Here is a 22,508-nt window from a genome sequence, read left to right as displayed (position 1 = left end):
TTGTCCCTGCTGATGTTGATGTAAGATGTGATGTAATGTTAATAGTCACCAGCATTTTGTTGCAGCTAATATTGTGCTGTAAATGTTATTTTAGATAACAGCACAGGAGCTGTCTGACAACAGAATCATCACTTTGACCCTGAGTGGGCGTAAACTGGATAAGAAGGTAGGCAGTTAGACCCACACACACACTCACACACTCACACACACACGCACACACACACACACACACACACAGGATGCAAACACGCACACATACTCGGACTACATTCAAGCATTACATACTATACTGTAGGATGCACAAAATAAGCCCACACAGTAAATGTTTTCACACTTCACCTTTGTCCACCAACTAACGGGCTGTCAGGTACAGTACACTGATAGCTGGAAATGAAAACAACGGAGGACCCTGTTCTTATGTTTGAAAGTTTATTTTCAGTCTTGGAGCTACTGTATGAAGTAGCTGCTGGTTTATTGTGAGGGGAATTAAGTGACGGTGGATCAGAAACGGCACAGCTTGAATTGTGATTTCGACTAACGCTACAGGTGTGAATGCTGTGCTCCCTCTGGTTAAACACACAAATCACAGTCATTGCAGGAGCTCGGGGTACGTTTGAATATTCACACTGGTTAAGATTGGCACACGTGGAGGCAAGAAAAATCTTCACCCTGTGTACGCTTTATTTGTATTTGCAGCTAAAGAAGAACAGTTCATGTTGGTTTTGGTGTCATATAAACCACATTAACCTAAATCTACAACAATAGAAAGAAAACAAAACAAAAATAAAGACCTATGATAATAATTTGGTAACAGACAATGACATATAACAAACAAATTAATTTGGTGTGACTGAATTACTTTGAATTCTGCCTTGATAGAAATGTTGATAAAATTGGAGGTGTGTGATGTAATGTGTGTGTGTGTGTGTGTGTGTGTGTGTGTGTGTGTGTGTGTGTGTGTGCACATGAGCACAACCTACTGAATGAGGAACTTCTCGGTTGAAGATCCAGATTAAGACAGTCTGTATCTTGATGGAGGTGGTGCAGTGGTGTGTGTGGGCTGAGAGTTTGCTGAAATGACGGCTGGATGACAGGAGAGAGAGAGAACTTTTAGATTTGACGCTAATGACTGATTGGTGGAAGAGAAAGAGGATGGCAGACTGTGATTGGTTGAATTATGAGAATAAGGGTGGATCGAGAGGATAGCGGGAAAACAGGGAAAGGGCTTTGAGGCGTGCTTAAAGAGATACTGTAGTCTTCCTGTCTGAACTTTCGCTAAGCTTCATGACAACATTAATCAATGGAAAATCAGTGCAATATGATGATTTGCTGTATTCGGCCACTGTGATGCAATAGGCTATTAGTGCCACAGACATGGTGGTGCCTGGTGACATAAAAGTTGCAGTTTGGCCGATGGTGAGAGAAATGATGATAAAACAAACTGTTCTCTGTGCAGGACTTCTTTGGGAAGTCGGACCCATACCTGGAGTTTCACAAACAGGGAGAAGACGGTAAATGGATGCTGGTGCACAGGACCGAGGTGAGTCATCATGGGTGGTGGTGATTAAGTTTACCTTCAGCTGACACACAGTGTTTGTGTTTGTGTGTTTGTGTGTGCAAGGTAATTACCAATGCGTAAGGTAATTCTACAGTGGCAACATCTGCTATCATATACAGTAGGCTATCTTCTGCTGATTAATTTAATGATAACTTGCCCCTTTTCTGTGTCTGCTGCGACTTCAGGTTATAAAGAACACTCTAGACCCATCGTGGAAATCATTTACTGTGCCTCTCATCTCTCTGTGCAACGGAGATGTGGATAGAAACATCAAGGTTGGTGATTAGAGCCTTTATTTCTCCTGTGTGATTTGGAAAGTTTTACATGACAGACGTTAGACACTGCCAATTGAAAGGAAGTAGTTAGCTCAGTAATTTTCATCCAAAAAAAACAGAGTAATAGCTGCTTGAGTCTCAAAGAGGGGTACTACAGAAGATAACCATGGTTTGGTGTGATGTGCTCTGCTCTATGACAGGTCCTGTGTTATGACTATGATAATGACGGAGGCCACGACTTCATCGGAGAATTTCAGACTACGGTTTCCAAGATGAGTGAAGCCCAGAACTCAGTGGAGGTAAAACATATTTGATATTATTGTTAAGTGACAACACTTCAGACCTGAACATTTACAGTTTGTTTTTTAGCCTGTTAAACATTTGACTTTTTAGTTTTCGGTTTGAGTATTGTGTCACACTCAGCACACACAGCTCTAATTGAAGCTAATAAACAAAGTCCCATCTGCCCCAGATCTACTATAAAACACACACACATAAACACGCTTAACATTGGTAAATCAAAGTAATTTTCAATGTAATCAAGATAGCAAGCTTACATTTTGCTCAAAATCGAACACTGACATAGTATGAATATGCTTACATGCATTACAACATGCATCTTAGCTTGAGGGAGGTATCAGTATGATAGCATGTTAACATTAGCATTAAGCTATTGCAAAACTGAGCTCATGCAGCCAAACAGCTGAGGCTGCTGTAGAGTCCTAAATCTGTGACAGGGCTAAACCAACATAAGCCCTTCTGATTTAGGCAACATCATCAGGTCAAACAATGAAATCATCCTCAACAGTGGTCTACAGTATTATGATAAGTATCTATGAAGATTAATGAACATCAAAGTTGTCCTTTTTTTTCTGGAACATCAGAGCCTCATCGGGCGACTAATGTGGTTAAACATCATTTAAATCCACACGTTATCCAGTTTGTTCTGCTTCACCTAAGCAGCTGAATCCTGTGGGAAAATCTAAACTGTGTGAATCTGATCTTGCACAAAAAAACTGGGACTCATGCTCCTTCACCAGCCAGTGAGTCGCTGCGTTATCTTATCTGTTTTAGCTATGCTGAATTGGCCACACGCTCTGCCCCGTACTGGCTAATTTGCAGTTTAAATGCATTCAACAATGAAACTGGAATAATAATAAACAGATTTGCGTCACTGCATTTTTTACACATTATGTCCTCTGAGGACTGATTGAGGCTGAAGTCTGAGCTCCCTATGACTAAATAACATTGATATTTATTCTTTTCACTTCTATATTTGTGGTCTGCAAAAGATTTAAAGATGCAGGGATCAGATTGCAGTTTATTCATTAGCAGCTCTGCGTGTACTCGCATGTGCATCTGTGTGTCTGTGTGTGCGTTCATTTGTGAAACTGCGTGTGCATGTGTGGCGAAGCAGCCTCATGACTCGTTCTCCCACAGAGTCTCTTCATGTGTGGTAATGATGTTAGGGGTAACACAAAATAACAAGCAAAAAAAAAAAAAGGCACAGGCACAGGATGGAGAGATGGGGGCTGGAGAGCGAGAGACGGAGTGTGTGTGAAAAGAAGCATGAGAAAATGAGAGGTGCTTTTGAGATGTAAAACAGCCTTTAGCTGAGCCCTAGTAACACGACAAGGCATTTAGAGCTACCTGTCATATGACTCACCAACTGACTTAAAGCATGCAAGTCTGTGCAGTTTTTGAGTGTGTGTGTGTGTGTGTCTCAAACGTCTCTTTTGATCAAACACATCGAAAGTGGTTATGAGTCTCACAGCTCTAATCTTCAGTTTTCTTCCATCTTCATCACATAAAATGAATTCATTATTGTTAATAAACAGTAATTGTTGTAGAATACCTCTGTTCATACATCATCACATGTGACTGTCAAGTTGAAGTTGTTGAAAACATACAGATCCATGTCATGTCTCTCAGTCGTCGTCTCTTCATTTCTTCCCAGCTTCTCTTTCCAGCTCAGCTGTGATCTCTTCTTTCCCCCTCATTTCCTCTCCTCCTTTGAACTTTTTATTTGCTAATTCCCCTTCTTTCTTTTTTTTTTTTTACTCTTTCCAACTTTCTTTTCTCTCCTACGTCTTTCTTTCTCTTCAGGTGGAGTTTGACTGTATCAACCCCAAAAAACAAAAGAAGAAGAAGAATTATAAAAACTCTGGGTTCATCATCGTCAAGTCATGTAAGGTGAGGATGGATGGATGGATGGATGGATGGATGGATGGATGGATGGATGGATGGATGGATGGATGGATGGATGGATGGATGGATGGATGGATGGATGGATGGATGGAGCTTCAATATACTCCATGTTTACTCTTCAGTTGTTGCACCTACATAATGAGCACCAGTGTTACTCTGGTGGTGCAGATTGTGTAGATAATAAGACGGATGGTTATTTTCTCACTGTTACTAAAATTAGCTCGCCACATTAGACACATTGGGTTAATCGTGTTTCTCGCATCTCAAATCAAATCAATTCTTACATCTCCTCTCATTGAGTATTTACATCTGCCTTGAGAGAACTTAGGACATTAAGCTCAGTGGAAAATAATAATGCTCCTCATGCTCCTTCCTAAATTAAATATACCGGTAAGTTGAATTCATAATCAAATTCTATAAAATTCTGCATTATATTCTAATTAGGACTGCACAATGAATTGCAATGTAATCAAACTCCTAATATCACCAAATGCAATATCCAAATCACAGGGGCTGCCTCTTCTTTTGATGAAGGTAAAATGTTTCACAACATTGTTAGCGCCATAAGTGTTGTGTTGCTACAGAGACACCCTGGCCAACAAATCACAGTTTCAAGATGTACACCAAACAAAGATCATATCATACATTTTTATATTTTTAAAGTGAAAATTCAAGTAAAAGTGATCACTCCACCTGAAACTGGAGACGCATATTGCAAGATCTGCACATATAATCACAATATTAAGCTTTTTGCATATTATTCAGCCAGAATAATAATGTGTCTCTTTGATGTCTGTTATCAATAGGCAAGATTGCTGTCATGAGGTGAGGTAAACACTGTGGCCCAGGCATTAACCATGCAGTGCACAGTGTTAAAAAAAGAAAAGAAAAGTCTAGTATTTCTCAATGAATTTCAGGATGGTATGTGACATTTTGATTTAATTTGTATTAATATCAAAAGTATTGCTTTTTCAAGCCTGGAAAGCATTCACTTGTTCCAGGTAAATTTGAATTCAATTCAAAAACCAATCTATTAAAATCCTGCGGTGGAAGAACAAGCCACTCAGTTTCCCCTGATGTCATGTCACCACATAATGAGTAATGACCCATCTTACTCTTGGCTCAGGGAAACATTTGATTAACCGTTGTGGTTTTGATCAGCTGACACACTTCTAACTGGGCGTTCATAACTCCCTCTGAATAACTAATTAGCGTGGCAGCTTCGAGCCCCTCAGACGACACATTAAGCTGGAACACTCGGTCTTTATAGACGCCTATTGGAATGACATTAAAGCTGTGTGCGTGTGATGACAAGCTTTCATAATTGATTCTTTTCCTGCTTTCTTTTTTTTTTCTCCATCATGCTAAATCATGAGCGAGCCGTTGTACCGACGTGCACACAGACACATCGCATGTACACACACATGCACATACACATAGAGCCCATGCACAAAAGAACCCCCCCCCCCCCCTTCTCTAATACAGTAATTATATTTGTTGGCTGCCGTCAGGGATTAGACTAATGACAGTAAAATCCATGCTAAATATTCATTGTAATTGGAGTGGAAATTGTGTTCAAACAGGATAATTAATTGGTGCTCAATTGGTGGTGCCTCATATCAGAGTAGTAGCTGTCTTTTCATTTTGAAACACATTTTATGAAAAGACTTGTGTTGTTTACCACATATGCTGTCAAAAAAACAAAGGCTTTCAAAGGATAAAATGTACCTAAAGTAAAAGAAAGAAAAGAAAAACAGTCCATTATTTTGTTTATTACTAGCTATTTATCTTTCTTCTTCTTTGTGGCTGTATTAATTATTTTCCTTGTTTTCTGACTTTTTCCTCTGACTCTCCGGTGTCTCCAGATTACAAGGGACTATACCTTTCTGGATTACATCCTGGGAGGATGCCAGCTCATGTTTACTGTGAGTATTATTATTAGCATCCCTGTTTCTTATCTTGCTTCTGAAATGATGCGATAATGAGATACACGTTTCCGCATGCTTTGCTCTTGAAAATGGATGGAAAACATTCACATCTCCTATGTTCATCTCCTGGGGGAAACAGCTGGATGATCATTTGCATATAAAGAGGGAAAAGTGCAAAGAGACAAAGAAGATGTTACTCAGAGAGAATGAGTGGAGTAGAGAGAAGAGTAAATGGGGTATTGTGAAACACTGGATTGCAGGTACTTTACCGGATTTGTGAAAAGAGGAGTGCAGAAAGAGAACAGGAAAAAGGAGAAAGATAGAGATCGCGACTCACCATAAGAAGGGAAAGAGGAAGCGCCATAGTCTAATTTGGTCTCTCGTTAGGAGAAGCTTGTGTGTCCCTGGTGGTGTGTGTCGTATCTTCATGTGTAATTCAGTGCAGTAAATAGTAGACACACACATACACACACAGTCATTGAGTAGTTTCATTATTATCATGGTGGTTTGTGTCCAACAAATACAACTGCCCTAATAATCAATTCAGAGCCATTCAGACTTTTACTGTAACACTCACACACAGATGAATTATTATTGGTTATTGCGTACACTCTGTGCCACCTAGGGAGGATCCACATATAGCAGGATATAGGTGACGTAACTGATTTTGTTTGCATTTTTTTTGCAGAGCACCACCTTGTATTTGAATATTTGTCAGCGATCACTGCATTTGTTTTTTTTTTCATCTGGTTTCTGCTTGTTGAACTGTCCCACAGTTTGTTAGATTAGATTAAATATACTTTATTGTCCCGAAGGAAATTTGCTGCGTAGTGTTTAGTTTTCCATTTATTCAGCACATTATACTAAACGCCCAGCTTCAAATGAACAAGAACAATTCCTCGTCAATTTCCGCCGAACGCTTTATCAGTGTCATTTCTGCTGAGAGATGGAGTCTTTCACTCCTTGTCACAGTCCGAAATAAATTCACCCTTTCACTAGTTGAATCACAAAGAAAAACATTGCTCAGAAAGTAGAAAAGACAAAAACAAACAAACAAAACCTTTTCTAAGAAAGTCTCTAGAGTGTGTGTTAAGATCAGGTCAATGTTTGGGCAGCACACGCAGGCAAACAGCCTTTTTCACCATGTCTTATTGTTGGAAATGAGGCTTTAATGTAAAAAAGGATAGATATTGTTCCCATAGTGACGCTTTGTGATGTTGAAGACAACATTTGCTCCATGACGAATAAGGATCAAAAATCTGGGAAAGAATATTTCATAGACAAAGGCTATTTAGATCATTTGCAGCTGCAGTAGTAGTGACCAGGTCGTCAGCTCACAGAGTTCATTTTGGGTCTGTACGTGACAACATCTGGGAAACTGTTGCAGGCAGCTTTAAGCACTGTGAGCTGTCAACATGCTCAGGCTCTCTTGTAACTTTTTGGATTACTGCAGTACAACCAGTAACAAGCATCACCGGTTGCTCTGCCAATATAAGTTCACTGTGTGTGTGTGTGTGTGTGTGTACACATGTGATTACTATGCACACTTGGACGCCATGTGATATCTTCACCGCTGCGGTTCAGTGAGTTATTTTGCCTCCTGCTCCTGCTGTGCTCACGTTTTGGGACTTTGATTAATTATCGCCCCCCGTTCGCTCACAGCAGCAGGTGTGTACGTGAGAGGAGTGTAATGTCTTTGCTCTGACCATTCAGAATCTGTTACACTGTTTAGAGTACAGTCACTTTGTCTAAATGTAATGAATATACAAATGCCAATTACATGTGGAAAATTGGATTTGATGATCAGCTGCTAATAGGGATCAATGCATAGAGAGAATGGTATTATTCCTTCCTCTATCTTAGACTTAGGGTAACATTCATAATTAGTATTAGGCACCTAATTCATCATTTATAAAGCATCCCTTCTATATGTATACTAATTAGTGTTATTCATGTTTAATTCCATATATTATATGTATTACAACATTTTATAAATATCGCAATTCATGATTTATATAGGTACTTGTAGGGTACTTTATAAAACATCTATTAACATACTCACTAACCATTAGTACATGTCGGACTCAATGTATGTACATATAAGTGCTGCATAAATAGTTTGTTAATCATTTACAGCCAAATAACTCGTTTATAATAGATGTAATACTTAAATTTATGAATGTTGAATCCGTTATTCATTAAAGCAGAAGTAAGTGATATATTTGTGTTAATATAAGTCTTAAATAGTTATATCTTCCGACAGCAATCACTTACATAGAGTGTTTGGACTGAAACACGGGTCTCTCAGTCACTCTGCTCTGCTCTGAGCGGAGGAGAAAACATTTATCGTATCCTACAGTTTTTATCCAATGAGGAGAGAGAACGGCATGCAGGGCTGTGTGTGCAGCCAAGGGACGCCGTGAATGTGGTGACGTAGGGACGAGGACTGTTATGGTGCGTTCAAGGAAACTCGTAACTCATGTTTTTCCGACCTGTGAAGTCGTACCAGTTCGATCTGGTACGAGTTCACGGGTCGGAAGTTAGGAGTGGCCGTTATAGTGACTTTCACAGGTAAAACAGGTCGGAAAAACACGAGTGGGTTGCCTGGAACGCTACAAAGTCGTAAGTTGTGACTTGAAGCTGTAATTTACGGTTTCAAAAGCCTACCTGGAACGCAGCATTAGCCAAAACGACCGGATCGCTTACTTCTGCTTTAAGTATGATAATACAATCATTATACACGTTATATATTTTTAGCACTCCCCTCTCCCTTCCCCCTCAGGCTGCACTTGAAAATAAGAATTTTGTTCTTAATTTGCTTGCCTGGTTAAATAAAGGTTAAATAAAGAGAGTTTATTGATGGAGAGTCATAAGTGTTTATAATTGACATACTAATTAGTATCAATGCAGGAAGAATACTTTATAAACAATTAATTAAATACTTAATAATAATAATAGCTCTAATAGTGTGTAGCCTTCCCCTCTACATGCTGTGATGTTGGTCCAACTTAATTTCTGAATCTCTGACGTTGCTGGTAGTACCGAGTGATAAAACTGTTGTTAATAGCAGCAATGTAATTCCTCATGGTTTTGCCGTGGTCTGCCTTTTTACGACCAGTTAAAACCAGAACAGGGAGGTTTTGCAGTGAGGAGCTTTCAGGAGTTTTCAGCCCCTATAGGACTCTCTGCATCCATCCAGCCCGTTCTCTCCTGGATGACTGAGGTGAATGTGAAACGCTCTCCCCCTCCGTCCTCAGCCAGCAGTCAAGTGCCTCAGTAAAAGGTTGGACGGTGTTGGACAACAACTCTCCAACTGTGGTGGAAAATAATTCACTGCTGAGCAAGTGCATGTAGTGAGGTTGGCAGAAACTCAAACATCCACCAAAGTGTGCCAAAAAAAAACCACACAAAAAAACTGAAATGTGTAGAATTTCCAGAGAGAGATTGACATAAATATTTTAATCATTTCATCACTTCAGGCTTGGCGTATTTGTAATGAACCGAATTTCACTGCAGTGCGAACGTTTGCGTGTTCTAGTGAGGATGAGATGAGCAAATTTAAGGCGGAATGGGAACTCTTAAATCCTCACTGCTCCCTCCTAATCTTTTGCCTTTTGTCACAGACCTGCAGCTCTTTCACTGATGCACACACACACACACACACACACACACACACACACACACACACACACATAGACACACACAGATACCTAATACTGTCTTAGCACAGATACTTCCTCTCCTGCTTACAAACTCATTTACATACACACATGTGAGCACAAACATTTATTATCCTCTTCACACTCTTCTCGTCCGCTTTCGCACTTACACGCCACCGTGTGACTGATTTACACGTAAACTCCCAAACCCATGACGAAACACATGCACACACAAATCCAGAGGTAGTATCTTCTTCATACAGACGTTTTTATCTCGCACACTTTTGGGGCTGTATTCGAACACATCGTACTGTTAACGTGTGCACGCACCAACACTATCTCCTTCCCTGCTTATGCACACTTTCCTGATTTTGGCGCACGTTAATCTGACACAGACTCTCAATCATCGATGGCATCGTCCTCTCACAAACACACACTGCCACTTACAGTAGATGCATAGATTTTGTGTACACGTGCAAAGCATTCGTGTACAAAAACACACCCGCGCTGACACACGAGCATGCAAAAAGAGCTGTTCTGTGGTGTTCAATCAGACTTAGTGTGGCTCTAATCCTAATCTCCAGGAAGGGAAAGTCTCGAGGCTGTGGGAGCTGGAGGAAAGAGAGCAACGTTTCTCTGTTACACACTCCAACACAAAGAGACAGCCCGCTACTGCTCATGGGCTGTTTGTGAAGGACTCATTTCAGCTGAATTATGCCGTTATTCATATCTTATGTTTGATATCATTCAGGGCCGTGTAGAGCACTGGCGGTGAGGGATTTTCGGCGAGGAGAGAGAGCAGCATGTATACAGGAAACATACAGAGGCTGACGTACTGTACATATCACTTACTGAGATATTAGCTGAGTAAAGTGGAGGATTCGGTGTATAAACTATCAAATCCATCAGTACAACAGGGGAGAACATGACAGAATGAGTCTCACCTTGTGCTTTGGAAGAGCTACAAGTCACAACGGTGTCCTCAAAACCCTGTCGGTTCATGGAGTAAACAAACTTTTCATGAATGACAGCACAGTCAAGAATTTACATAGGTGAAGACTGACTGATAGAGTCAAAAGGCTGCTTCACGCTCAAGATCACAACACTGTTTAGATGTCATTCTCCCGTCAGATCTCAGAGCTTCATCGTTTTATTCAATGAACTGAGGCCAAAGTCAACAGCTGTGAGATGTTAGATGTCTGTTTTTAAGGGCTGCAACCCCACAGCTACAGTAGTTTACTGTGAGCCACCCACCAGTGCATGTTTGACACTGGAGATTTTATTATTTTTTAGTTTAAACCACTGTTGTCTTTTGACTATAAATCTTGTAAAAGACACAAATATACACAAGAGCAAATCTCAAACCACAAACAGACTCTCTTACTGTCGAAGTTTGGCACTGGACAGCGGCAGCAGCAGTTTTAACACACTCATCCATCCAGCCTCCCCTCCATCCATCTCTCTGGCTGTTTAACTGCAAATGAGTCTGAGAGGTCCTGGCGCGAGAATTGGCTGATACTTGACAAGACACAGCCGAGAAAACTCTGATGCGAATGTCAGCATGTCAATTATTTGACAGTAATTTAGCAGCAGTGGAATCTCTCTAATTCTCCGCAGTCACACTCATTCTCCCACGTCGCCCGCTCTAAAATATTCTGGTAATAGGATGCTGCCCTGTTGCCCCCCCCCCCTCCCCCCGCGTTCATTTTCACTCTGCGCACTCTTGCTTGTTGAAAATGTGCGTTTGTCATGTTGTGTTTGGGCAACTTGTCTCTGAGCAATTACTAATGGCTCGAGGCGGGGAATAAGTTGGAAACAGAATGGTGTTGTCTCCGCTGTCATCAAATTTACAGCCATCAAACTAATAATGTCTGTCACTGAGGAGGGCACTGGAGGAAAGAGCTGTGGTAGTTTCACTATATATACACAGAAAATAATGGAAAATATGAATTGGTTTCTTGCATGTTTGGTGTAAATTTGTTTACGTGGTTGCATTAGCAGTTCATACTTTTATAGATGGTAATTATAGAGCCACGGTTTACTTACATTTTTCCTTTCATAGCCAGGTAGGGAAAAAAATACTCATATAATTTCTGAGATATGAGCTCTTGGCTAAACATTGTCTTTGGTAGCAGTGTAAAAAGAAATTAACTTCCAGCTAGTAACGCTCTACAATACCCCTCTGTATGAGGGATACCATTGGGTGCTGCTCTCTGAAGCCAGGCCTGGGGAGAGCTGATCGAAGCTGAGCGCCTGTTGGCTGCGTGATTAAAGTAACTCAGTCATGCACAGGCTGAAAATGCATCTTGGGTTTCACTCAGTAAAATCCGTCTCCAGGTAAAGGAAGCCATGTTGTCAGTATTTGACAGGGAGCAACTATAAAACCAAGGGTTCATAAAAATAAGAACATTTTATTGATTTTCCGCAAAAGCAGTGTTTTAATGAAATTTGAAAGGTCCACACTGGTATTAGTAATAGACCCCTTCCTGTTTGTATTCCCAGAGAGGTGAGCATGTGGTGCAGTGATGGTTTTATTAATCTTTTGCTACTTGGGTTCAAAGAGGTGTGGTCTCCCTCAGCCTGCTGGCCTCCTGTTGTTAGACTTCAATGCAATTTATAGATATAAATACAAACAAAACCAGCACTGAAGCCAAACAAAGCACAACCATTGGTACATTTTGGATTTCTACAGTGTGAGTTTGACTTGTCTGTATTATTTAATTATTATTATGTTATTACACATGGTTTCCAAAAGTCCCACAGTGCACATGGTTGTTAATAAATACTACCATCTCTAGAAACTCCCTGTGATTACAGGAACCTAGAGTCATTTGCATAATTGGTGTCTTGTTGGTTTTTTTTTTTTTTTTTTTTTTACACATATGTTATTCCAGGAGTAACACACATGCACACAGGAGCAAAATGCACAGCAGCACCCTAATTCTGTCACCCTGCATCTCTGTGTCCGTCAATCCTGCTGCTCCTGCTGCTCTTTATCCTCCGTCCTCTCTCTCTCTCTCTCTCTCTCTTTCCTCATTTGTCCAATTGTCTCTGTGCTGCTCACACACACACACCTACCAGCTTTCCTCTCCATTACCGCCTCTCTATTTTATCTTTTTCCTCGGTTGTAGTCCATATTGAACCAGAACATTGTTGTTTTTAAAAAAAAAAACACCCCTAGTGGCTCCCAACAAAGAGAGACGGAGGGAGATGCGTGAGACTATCTCCGAGCCGATCGCATGGGAGGCGGAGTTTCTGGGTCGGGTTCTTGTCAGCCCACAAACCGCTTTTCAGCGCCTGAGGAAAATCTTGTCACTCTTAATCTCATATTATGTTTGGCTGTGTGTCTCTGCATGTGTGTGCATTTGTAGTTGGGGAGCATGTGTTGAAAGTTGGTGTGTGTGTGTGTGTGTGTGTATGTGTATGTGTATGTGTGTGTGTGTGTGTTCATATTTGTATATACTGGATGTTCTCGCAGTGTCACCCTGTGGTCATGTTAAAAATATGTCTCTGTGTGGTTTCATTGCCTCTCTTTCCTTTTTTAGACTCAGCTGCACTATGGTGTTTAAAAGAAAAAAATCTGTCCTCAGATGAAAAACAAATATTCAGTTGAAGTTTTGAGATTGAAATGCTTTTAATTTGTCTGATGAATCAGAAAAGTTGCTTAATGGACAAATGGCTGAGTGCCTTTTTTATTAGGGCTGTAAGAAAATCATTGTGGGGGTGCAAAAATGAATCACGCTGTCAACTGAAATCATACAAACCGGCTGTCAAAGAAGAGAGCGGTGTGAAGTTGGGAGTACAGCAGGTCTTTTCAAAATTAGACCGTTGTGTTGTTCTCTTGCTCAGAGATAACAAGACGTCCCAGTTCAGACGCTTAACAGCAACTCCTGTTTCTCTGTTTTCACCTCCGACGCCTGTCTCCTATCGTCTAATAACTCTGACTGGAACAAACAAAGAAAACTTTTAATGTCGATGTTCATATTCAGTCAATTTATGGAAAGTTTCGGAGTGACAGAGTGAGTTTTGTGTTGCAGGCTAAACAGACAGATCTTTTTTTTACTGACTTCTGTGTCTTTTTTTGTGAGTTACTGCATTAAAAATGAAAAACAAACCTACAAAACCATCAGTGGCTCCAGCTGAGTGATTAATGGGGACAGCATATGTCACATTGGCAGCGAACATGGCAATTTCTGTCCCACATCTAGATAATATGTAGTAGAGGTGAACTGGAACCGACAGGTTTCTAATTTGGCCTCACTTTCTCTGTGTTTCCATAGGTCGGTATCGACTTCACGGCCTCCAATGGGAACCCTCGAGAGCCGTCCTCCCTCCATTACATCAACCCGCTGGGCAGCAACGAGTATCTCGCTGCCATTTTAGCCGTGGGACAAATCATACAGGACTACGATACGTGAGTGTCTGATTCAGCCATCCTGGTCGTTTGTTTGCCAAGTGTTTGTTTTCCAAGTGATCACAACAACAACTCAAGGACCAACACGAGACACGAGAAAGACACTGATCTGTCAGTCACATAGACACTAGTGGAAAAGAATTACATTTCATCAATTGTGCATTTTAGATTATATGTTACAAATAAGATTTTCATAGTAAAGGCCTCCATTTTTACATGATACACATATTTTTATACAATTGCTGTCAACAAAAAGACAATTATTTCTATGTCTTCTCAGTGAGAAGCCATTTACTGTACTACACTACTGTATTTTTCTACCATCTCTTTGTTTGTTTCTCTGCAAATGTCTTTGAATGCGAGTCTTTGTGACAAGGTAACAGGATTTCCTCTGCCATCTGAATCCAGCTTGTTGAATTTGGATGAAAAAAAAGAGAAGAAACGGTTTAACTCACGTTCCAATCTGTTGTCATGGTTTCCTCCTCAGCGACAAAATGTTTCCTGCTCTGGGATTTGGGGCCCAACTCCCACCAGACTGGAAGGTATGTGTGTTTGTTGATGTGATGTTGCCGTTATTGTTGTTGTGTGTGTTTGTGTGTCGGTGCCTGTGTGGATGTGCATGCATGTGTGTGTGAGAGAGAGAGAGAAAGAAAGAAAGAAAGAGGGGGATGGTGTCGCATGCAAACTTCAGTTAAAGCGAGTGTGTATAATACATGCATTATTTCACAAACACACAGACACACACACACATAGACTGTTAGCATTATACATGCATATTCACATGATTACGCAACTGTCAACCCATCTGTGTTGCCATGGCACTGAAATGATGAAAAGGACAAAGGAGAGAGAGAGAGAGAGCTCTACGCTGCGAGATGGAGAGAGGGTGGGAGGGAGAAGGTGTGGGAGAAATGGACAGTATTACTCAAACAATATTTTACAGTGTAGCGAACGACGCACATCAGATTTATTGTTTTGTTTTTTATCTTCTTTTCTCCTCAGGTGTCACACGAATTTGCCATCAACTTTAACCCCACCAACCCCTTCTGTTCAGGTGAGACACTGCAGCAGTTACACATGTCGTTGTCGATGACCCTGCTGCAAGAAATATTGATAATATATTCACATTTTTTATATCACGCATCGATTTTGTACTTTAATTTTGTTGCACTGAGCATTACTGCATTTATGAGGTGTACTGTACACCAGTATTGATATAACTGTAAAAACGATATTTCGTTTTATAGAATAAGAGCATAACTTGAATCAGATCCTTTCTTTTGATGCTCAGGTGTCCAACTTAACGCAGATAAATAACCAAAATAAAATAAACAAATCATCGCAACAACGACCATAGATTTACACAGTGAATTAAAAACTGCTGTTGCCAGGCTTTCAACACGTAGGAAGAGAAGAGACATCACACCTCATATCCTTGCAGCACTTCAGTGTCTTCCTGTGAGTTGTAGAATTGATTTAGAGATTTTACTGCTTGTGTTTAAAGCCTTACACAGTCAAACTCCAGCCTATATCGATGCTCTCATTTGTGCTTCCTAAATCTTTACTGGTCGCTGAAGGTGATCAAGCCTTTGCCTGCAGATCTCTGGCAGTGTTGTCTTAAAAATAAAGACTTATCATTTGGCCTTTTCTTAACCACTGGCCTAGGTGTAACTTTTACTGTTTCTTTATCAGTGTTTGGAATTTACAGTATCTGCTCATTGTTTCAGTATTGTTTTTATTTTTTATGTAATTTTTTGAGCACTTTGCAACAACAACCTTGCCTACTAACCAGTTGACTAACATGACAACATATCTGTGCTCCATTCATGACAGTAGCTTGTTGTTCATCTTCATTTAGAGGTTGTTTTCATGTGACTCTGACTCACATCTTTGTGTAGCGAGCAAGCCGTAGGAACAGATTTGAGTTATTAAGCTGTTTCTTGCCCTTTGAAGATGAAATAATTATTTGTCTACAAAAGTACTAAAGGATTATAGGCCCATGTTAAAATGTGATTTCACAAGTACTGCAACAGAAAGAAAAAAGGTTCCCAGCTCTTTGTGAAAAGCTAAAACAGAATTGAAGTTGGTTTAAAAGGACAGAAACACATAGAGCCATTTTCTATACGAACATTCAAAAGATTTTGTGGGAAACGAACATAGCTAAGACACCAGGGTAATAAACAGTAATCTACTGTCAAGCAAGAATGGACAGAGACTGGTGGAAAAAAAAGACACACCATCTCGAGATCATGTGACAGCAGCTCCTCTGTGAGCATCTCGCTGAGTTGAGTAAATAACACATTCACACTTCACCTACTCTTTCTTCTGAAGACGTTTGTCTGAGTTGGCAGCTCGATGCTCAAACAGTCGCTCCTGACAATACAGACCAGTGAAAGATCCAGATAAGGGCATTCACGTTTTATTTATTGGCAAGGAGAACGTCAGTCACAAGACACTTTTGTCTTCTACTCTGGTGTGGACAGACAATAAAAGAAGATGCGTGATATAGATAGATAGATAAGGTTATGATGTTAAGAGTTGAATGTTTCAAAGCATGTAGTCAAACTACGGTGGCCCTGAGAGCTCATTGCACTCACAACATTGGAAGTGTTTTCAGGGACACAACAGACCTGGCTAAACACTAACCCTAAGCTAACAGTATGATTATGTTATAATTAACCAAACAAACTCACCTTTTCAAACGTTCAAACTACTTTTTTACTCATCCATGGCCTTCCTTCTTATCTCAGTAAGCATACTACCTAGATGTAGATATTAGAAAGCTTATAGTACTGCATCCTTCTAGTGTGACCACAGTCATTACACTACTTAACAGAAAGGCAAGAAAGGTTAAATTTCTAGTAAAGTTCAGATTTGAACTCACTGTATCCTGCTCCCACGTTTATGGATCCCAGTGCAAGGACGACTTCTTTAATGTCACATCTGTTAAGGCTACATTAGCGTTTGAGATGTGTGGATGGGAAATGTGTTTATTGACAAGTGCAAATGACTCGAGTATCAACTGCTGGGAGCACAACTGCGGGACCCAGGGTGAAGTTTTTCTGTTATATATTTCAGCCTGACAGAAGCGGGAGGTTATTATTAAACATTACGTGTACATTTTATACTTAGCAACAGCTTCTCTGCGAACTATAGAAGAGAGCATTAGAGTTCATTTTTTCTTTGAGAGGCTAATACAGCCTCCAGTGCACTCTCGAGTGGAAAGAATCAGGTCAGACAGTTAAACCTGATTTGGAGGACTGCAGTAACAAAAACGCTGCTGCGACTGACTCATAAAACCTTTTCATGTAGCTGATGTGCAATATTCAACCATCCTGCTAACCAGGACAACCTACAGATAATCTTTGTCTTGTCACCAACAGTTTCAACATTGTATGACTTAAATTCAGATGGAGCTTTTTCATCTCTGTAGCACTGACGTCACCAAACACTACTGTCAGATTTTATGAGTGTAAATCCGAGGTTTCTGTTTTACATAACAAAGGTGATTGTGTCCTCATTGTGAGACAAAGCAGGTTTAGGTTTTTGTATTGTGATAGTATATCAAAATATCAATACTTTTCCCAATGCCTACGGTTTTATCAAACTCATCTGTGAATGAAGAGAACATAAAAAGTAAACAGCTGCATTTAAGCTGCCGTGTTGACTTTCTACTTCTACGACTTGCAGGTTGATGAGACAGAAGGCCAGCGTTCAGCAAATTAACCTCGTCTGGGCATAAATTCAAGATTTAAGTTGTTTAAGCTTATGTGAGTCCATCAGAGCACTGCTAATGAGAATCTGTAATATGTTTGGAGCTGGGATATAAAGCCATTTTTTTCATTTTTTTCATTCACCAATCTCTCCTCTCTCTCTCTCTCTCTGGCCACTTTTCTTCTTTCTATCCTGAAATTTAATCTAAATTCACTCTCTCTGTCTTTTTCTAGGTGTGGAGGGCATCGCTGAAGCCTACTCTGCCTGTCTCCCGCATATTCGTTTCTACGGTCCGACGAACTTTGCTCCAATCATCAGCCATGTAGCACGTTTCGCTGCACAGGCCCTACAACAGGAGAAAGCAGCGGTACGTGACAACGATTAACTTTTGTCATTCTTCGTTCTAACCTACTAAAAGAAAGCAAGTAAGAGGAGGCAGCGCTTTGTCAGATATAAACAGGTAGATGTTTACCACCCGACACGAAGCAGCCGCTGCTTTGCCTGAGGCCCCTCAGGTTCTGGGTTCACATAGCAACTCCACCAACTCCACAGTTTTCTGTGTGCAAACCCAAAGTATTTGTTAAGAAATTAACTCAGTGAAATTCATGGACATGTGTCTGTTCAAATATCTCTGCTGAATATTTTGCTGTTAGCTCGTCATCATCGTGTGCATACAGACATAAATAAGGTCACGTCAAGTCAGCATTTATTTATATAACACATTTCATGCTAGGGCACAGATTCAGTGTGTTTAACAATAAAACTGAGCACCATACAAGAGAAAGTCATACACCAAAAACATAAAAGACTCAAAATTACAAAGTAAAACCAGTGATATGATAAAAATCAGATAAGAAGGTCAGAGGAAAATTAGTAGCAGACCTGAGTTCATGTGGTAGGTTTAATTAATGCCCTTTATAACCTGCTCACAGATATACAAGAAAAGACAACCACAGGTTTATCTGTCCGTGAGAAAAATAAATAAATACATTTACCCAGATTCACCTCGCACTTTGTGTCAGTGTCTTAAACTTCTGGCTCTGCTTTTGTTGTTCAAAGATTACTGCTCTTCTCAGTGAACAATGACTTGACAGCTCTCATAACGCTCTGGTTTGCTCTCTCGTCTCATCTCCTCACAAAACTCTCTCCTTCATGGTGCCATCAAACTGATTTATTTGATCCTTTAGATGATATCCTCTCTCATTTCCGGAAGCATTTTCCCCTTTTATTGATTTGCATGCTCTTTTGCTGTGAATGTGGACTTCTGAAAGGCTGTTCTGCCTTTATTTGTGTCTCTGTTTTACTTCACCTACAGTATAGTTTGTTCTCAACTTTCCTTTCCATTCATCTCGCACTGAGCGTGTTGGTCGTTATCAGCCTCTCACAGGGCAAGTCTTATCACAGATAAACACTATTGACTGCTCACCAGTGGCAGAACAGCAGTTAGTGGTAAATACCTGTCAGGGCAGTTTGTACTTGTAATTAATTTCCAGTGTTTAGCAGCTTGATGGATGGCAGGAAAAACAAGTGTGTGTGCATCTGTTGGCTCCAACTCCTGGCACGTTGACCAGTGTGCTAGGGAGGAGGGCGACAGACCGGAGTGACAGTTTCATGTCCTTCCACCTCTCCGCAGCTGAGACTTTGACATTTTGATTTTTTCACACATTTTTTGGGCTTAACAGCGTGATAGGGAGGCATCCTTCATCTCATTTAGCTTTTTACATGCTGGTGGCATGGCTGGAGGGAAGGCTGGTGTCTGGAGTCAGTCCACCGCTTTGGCCCAGACTGAAATACCTAAACAAGCATCAGATGACCTGCCATGAAATTCTGTAAACACTTGTGCTTCACAGCTTGGTTGGCAGTAATTTAGATGATCCCCTGACATTGTGTCAAGTGCCATTATCAGTTCAGATTTGTACACATGTGTAGCCTCATCTGTGCTTTTTGTATTGTGCTAATTATAAAGTGTTAGTCTACTGACACACAGCCTCACAGAGCTCTGGCTGTGGACTCTCAGCCTGTGTTTGTGGATGCCGTGCTGTCACCTATTAGCAACCAAGTCATCTTCATCTTTCCTGTAAATTTCAGATCAAATTTTTATTTTCATTTTCATTTAACAAGTGTAACAACAGAGGTATTTCAGGGGATACAAATATGGATTCTCAGAGCAAGAATACCAACAGTGGGCCCAAAACATAAGAACGTGTGATGGGATACCATAGAACACAGTGATAGTATTGATGATAATAATAATTTTTCATACAGTTGTCCTTTCAGCATTAATGACACATTCACACTCACATGTAACATTATACATGTCGTCATCTCTCAGAGTCAGTTAGTCATGTTTCAGTAGAAGAGACGAATCCCAGCTGAGCTTTTTAGAGCTGAGTTCAGTTTTAGTCCAAACTAGTGAATTAGAGCTCACTGTACTTCCATCTAGGTGAGCCACTGGATTATATATCTGAGACATTAACACTAAATTAAGACCAAGACCGAGCCTGAGGCTCTGTCTCACACCCAGGCAGCCTTTCTATTTGAGAAGCATTTCTCAGTAGGAGGCCATAAAGTGTTCCTTGAAGTGCCTCAATCAAATAGGGCTTCCTTTTAGGATGTGGTTCAATTGACAGTAACACGACTGTCCGTCATGTTTTGGTCAGGTCGTGGCGCCAAACGATGAGCGGGATCATGATTACAAGACACACAATAGGCTACATTCACTTTACAGCAATGAGGAGGAGCTCAGGACATTATTTGACACAATACAGTTTAATGCACAGGACAGCACAGACAATAAGCCCAGTTATACTGATCACTGAATGAAATACTAATGCATGCAAACCTGCATGAAAACACTCAACCCACACAGTTAACAGAACAAAGGAGATCCATGAAATGCACTGTGAATATAGGCATTATTACTCATCCATCCCATTGTCTAGTATTTTTCAAAACACTCTAATGTAGCTATGTCGTAAAATGACACTCAGCTGATTATGTAAAAAAAAAAAAAAAGGATACTAAATGGACTATTTTAGTCATGCTAGTGGTTTGGCACAAACAACTCTTTTTAATTTTGAATTCCAATAAGGCTGAAAAAATGTCTGAACTATTATGAAATGCATCAATGCATCTTTTCCTCTGAGAAGCAAATGATTAGATCCGAGAAAGTTCATTTAAGTGGGCTGTCTTAGAGCATGTAGCACTAAGACTAATGGTGTGTTTCATTAGTGGATTTTTATAGTTAATTTGATTTTAATGCCCCCTGAAGTCGAAATTTTGGAGTAAGGCCAAGCTTGCGATCCAAGATGGCCGTCCTGTGAGTGAATGCTTTGGGCTACATCACAGTGTCGTATTGGCCACTTCGTCGTGTTCTTAGTTGTATCAACAATATTGTGCAACTTCTGTAAACATGTTGTTGCTTTCACGTGCAAACTATTTCGTAGTGTGTTGTTATTGGCTGGTATTGGCAACAATGCTAAAAACACCAATAGCTTTTCCGACTTGTTGCCAATTTGTAACTGGAACAGTCGACTTAGATGTGATGTCATTCCCAAATCTGCATCCCCACTAAATGGATTATGAGTCCAACAATTGGCCAAATTTACCCTTTAAATAACAGTATTCTCCTTGATTGACTGTTATTAATATGTATGGTTAAAAAAATGTATGTGGGTTTTTTAAGCTCTGGCATGGTGGTGCACTGGAAAGCTGTGTAGCTTGTGTGATGTGTGATTTCTAGAATTTTTCCAAACATTTTCTTTTGCTATTTGCACCTTCTGTTTTTTCTTCCCTTGCTACACAGAAATCTCAAATGAGAATTACTTGGCTTTGGCTGCTTCGAGTCTATAGAGTCAAATCACAACTGAATGTGCAATTACTACTGCTGCTGCTCTAGCGTCTGAATCTGCCACCTGGGGACCAAAATGAGAGAACTTGCCCATTAGCTACAGACTTGCTACTATGAGGCAGCAGCAGTTAGCCCTGAAAAAAGGTTCAAGGCCCTGTAAGGTGAACTGGTGCAGCAAAATCATGTCAAACCCATGTTCCAAGGTTGATTTTGTCTTCATGATAAAAAACGTCATGTCAACATTGTAGTGAGACAGAAACACTGTGATAAATTGTAGTAAATTGTGATGCTTTTGGGACATTTGGATGTTTAACGTCTTAATGGGGAGATAACAAACAGAAAGGAAAGTCAAAATAACCCTAACCCAAAAAAGTAACTGAAAATAAATAAATAGCAGCCCAGATACAGCTGGAGGAAACTTTCCCTGTCCATCATTCAGCGTGTCTCAGTTTGTGCTTGTGCACTCTTTCACATTTTGTCCTCAGGTTCATGTTTCTGACTGTGTGATGCTAAAGCAACACAACACAACACTGGGCACAAACTTATGTAAAAGACGAGAAAAAAACGAGAAAAGAGCCTTGGGAGGCTTTGGTTAGGAATGACATCACCTGTAACACTCAGCGAGACGTCTCCACTGCCGTCGGTCAAAGTGTACAGATGCGTAACATCAAGGAGCTTCCACGTCTTCAAAATGTTCCCAACTTCTGTTTCTATCCAGTGGCACATCTCCTGCCAAAATCTGAAGAGAGTGCTGTAGCTGGGTATCATTATGCTCCCACGGTCCTTTCTGTCCATAATTGTACCCTGTCACCCTGTGGAGAACAAATAGATGAGCAAAATACACAAAGGGTTGTGTGTCGTGCGCCAGAATCCCATTGTTTCTGTAAGGGAATGATTGCAGA

General features: G+C 40.4%; 1 protein-coding gene across 1 annotated transcript in view; it reads left to right on the top strand.

The window, feature by feature from the left end:
- Nucleotides 1-22,508, top strand: part of cpne2 (copine II) — a 41,611-nt gene that overhangs the window by 10,685 nt on the left and 8,418 nt on the right. The window contains exons 5-14 of the mRNA XM_085779874.1: nucleotides 95-166; nucleotides 1,457-1,540; nucleotides 1,744-1,833; nucleotides 2,034-2,132; nucleotides 3,940-4,026; nucleotides 5,907-5,966; nucleotides 13,909-14,042; nucleotides 14,530-14,584; nucleotides 15,045-15,096; nucleotides 17,990-18,123. Coding sequence (XP_085636000.1) covers nucleotides 95-166; nucleotides 1,457-1,540; nucleotides 1,744-1,833; nucleotides 2,034-2,132; nucleotides 3,940-4,026; nucleotides 5,907-5,966; nucleotides 13,909-14,042; nucleotides 14,530-14,584; nucleotides 15,045-15,096; nucleotides 17,990-18,123 — 867 coding nt within the window. The remainder of the gene's footprint in view (nucleotides 1-94; nucleotides 167-1,456; nucleotides 1,541-1,743; nucleotides 1,834-2,033; nucleotides 2,133-3,939; nucleotides 4,027-5,906; nucleotides 5,967-13,908; nucleotides 14,043-14,529; nucleotides 14,585-15,044; nucleotides 15,097-17,989; nucleotides 18,124-22,508) is intronic.

The sequence above is a fragment of the Trachurus japonicus genome, chromosome 6 (assembly GCF_045865225.1).
Source record: "Trachurus japonicus isolate A0001 chromosome 6, Traja_1.0".
Classification (NCBI taxonomy): domain Eukaryota; kingdom Metazoa; phylum Chordata; class Actinopteri; order Carangiformes; family Carangidae; genus Trachurus; species Trachurus japonicus.
The sequence above is the reverse complement of the archived record's forward strand: the minus strand, read 5'-3'. Positions and strand labels throughout refer to the sequence as shown.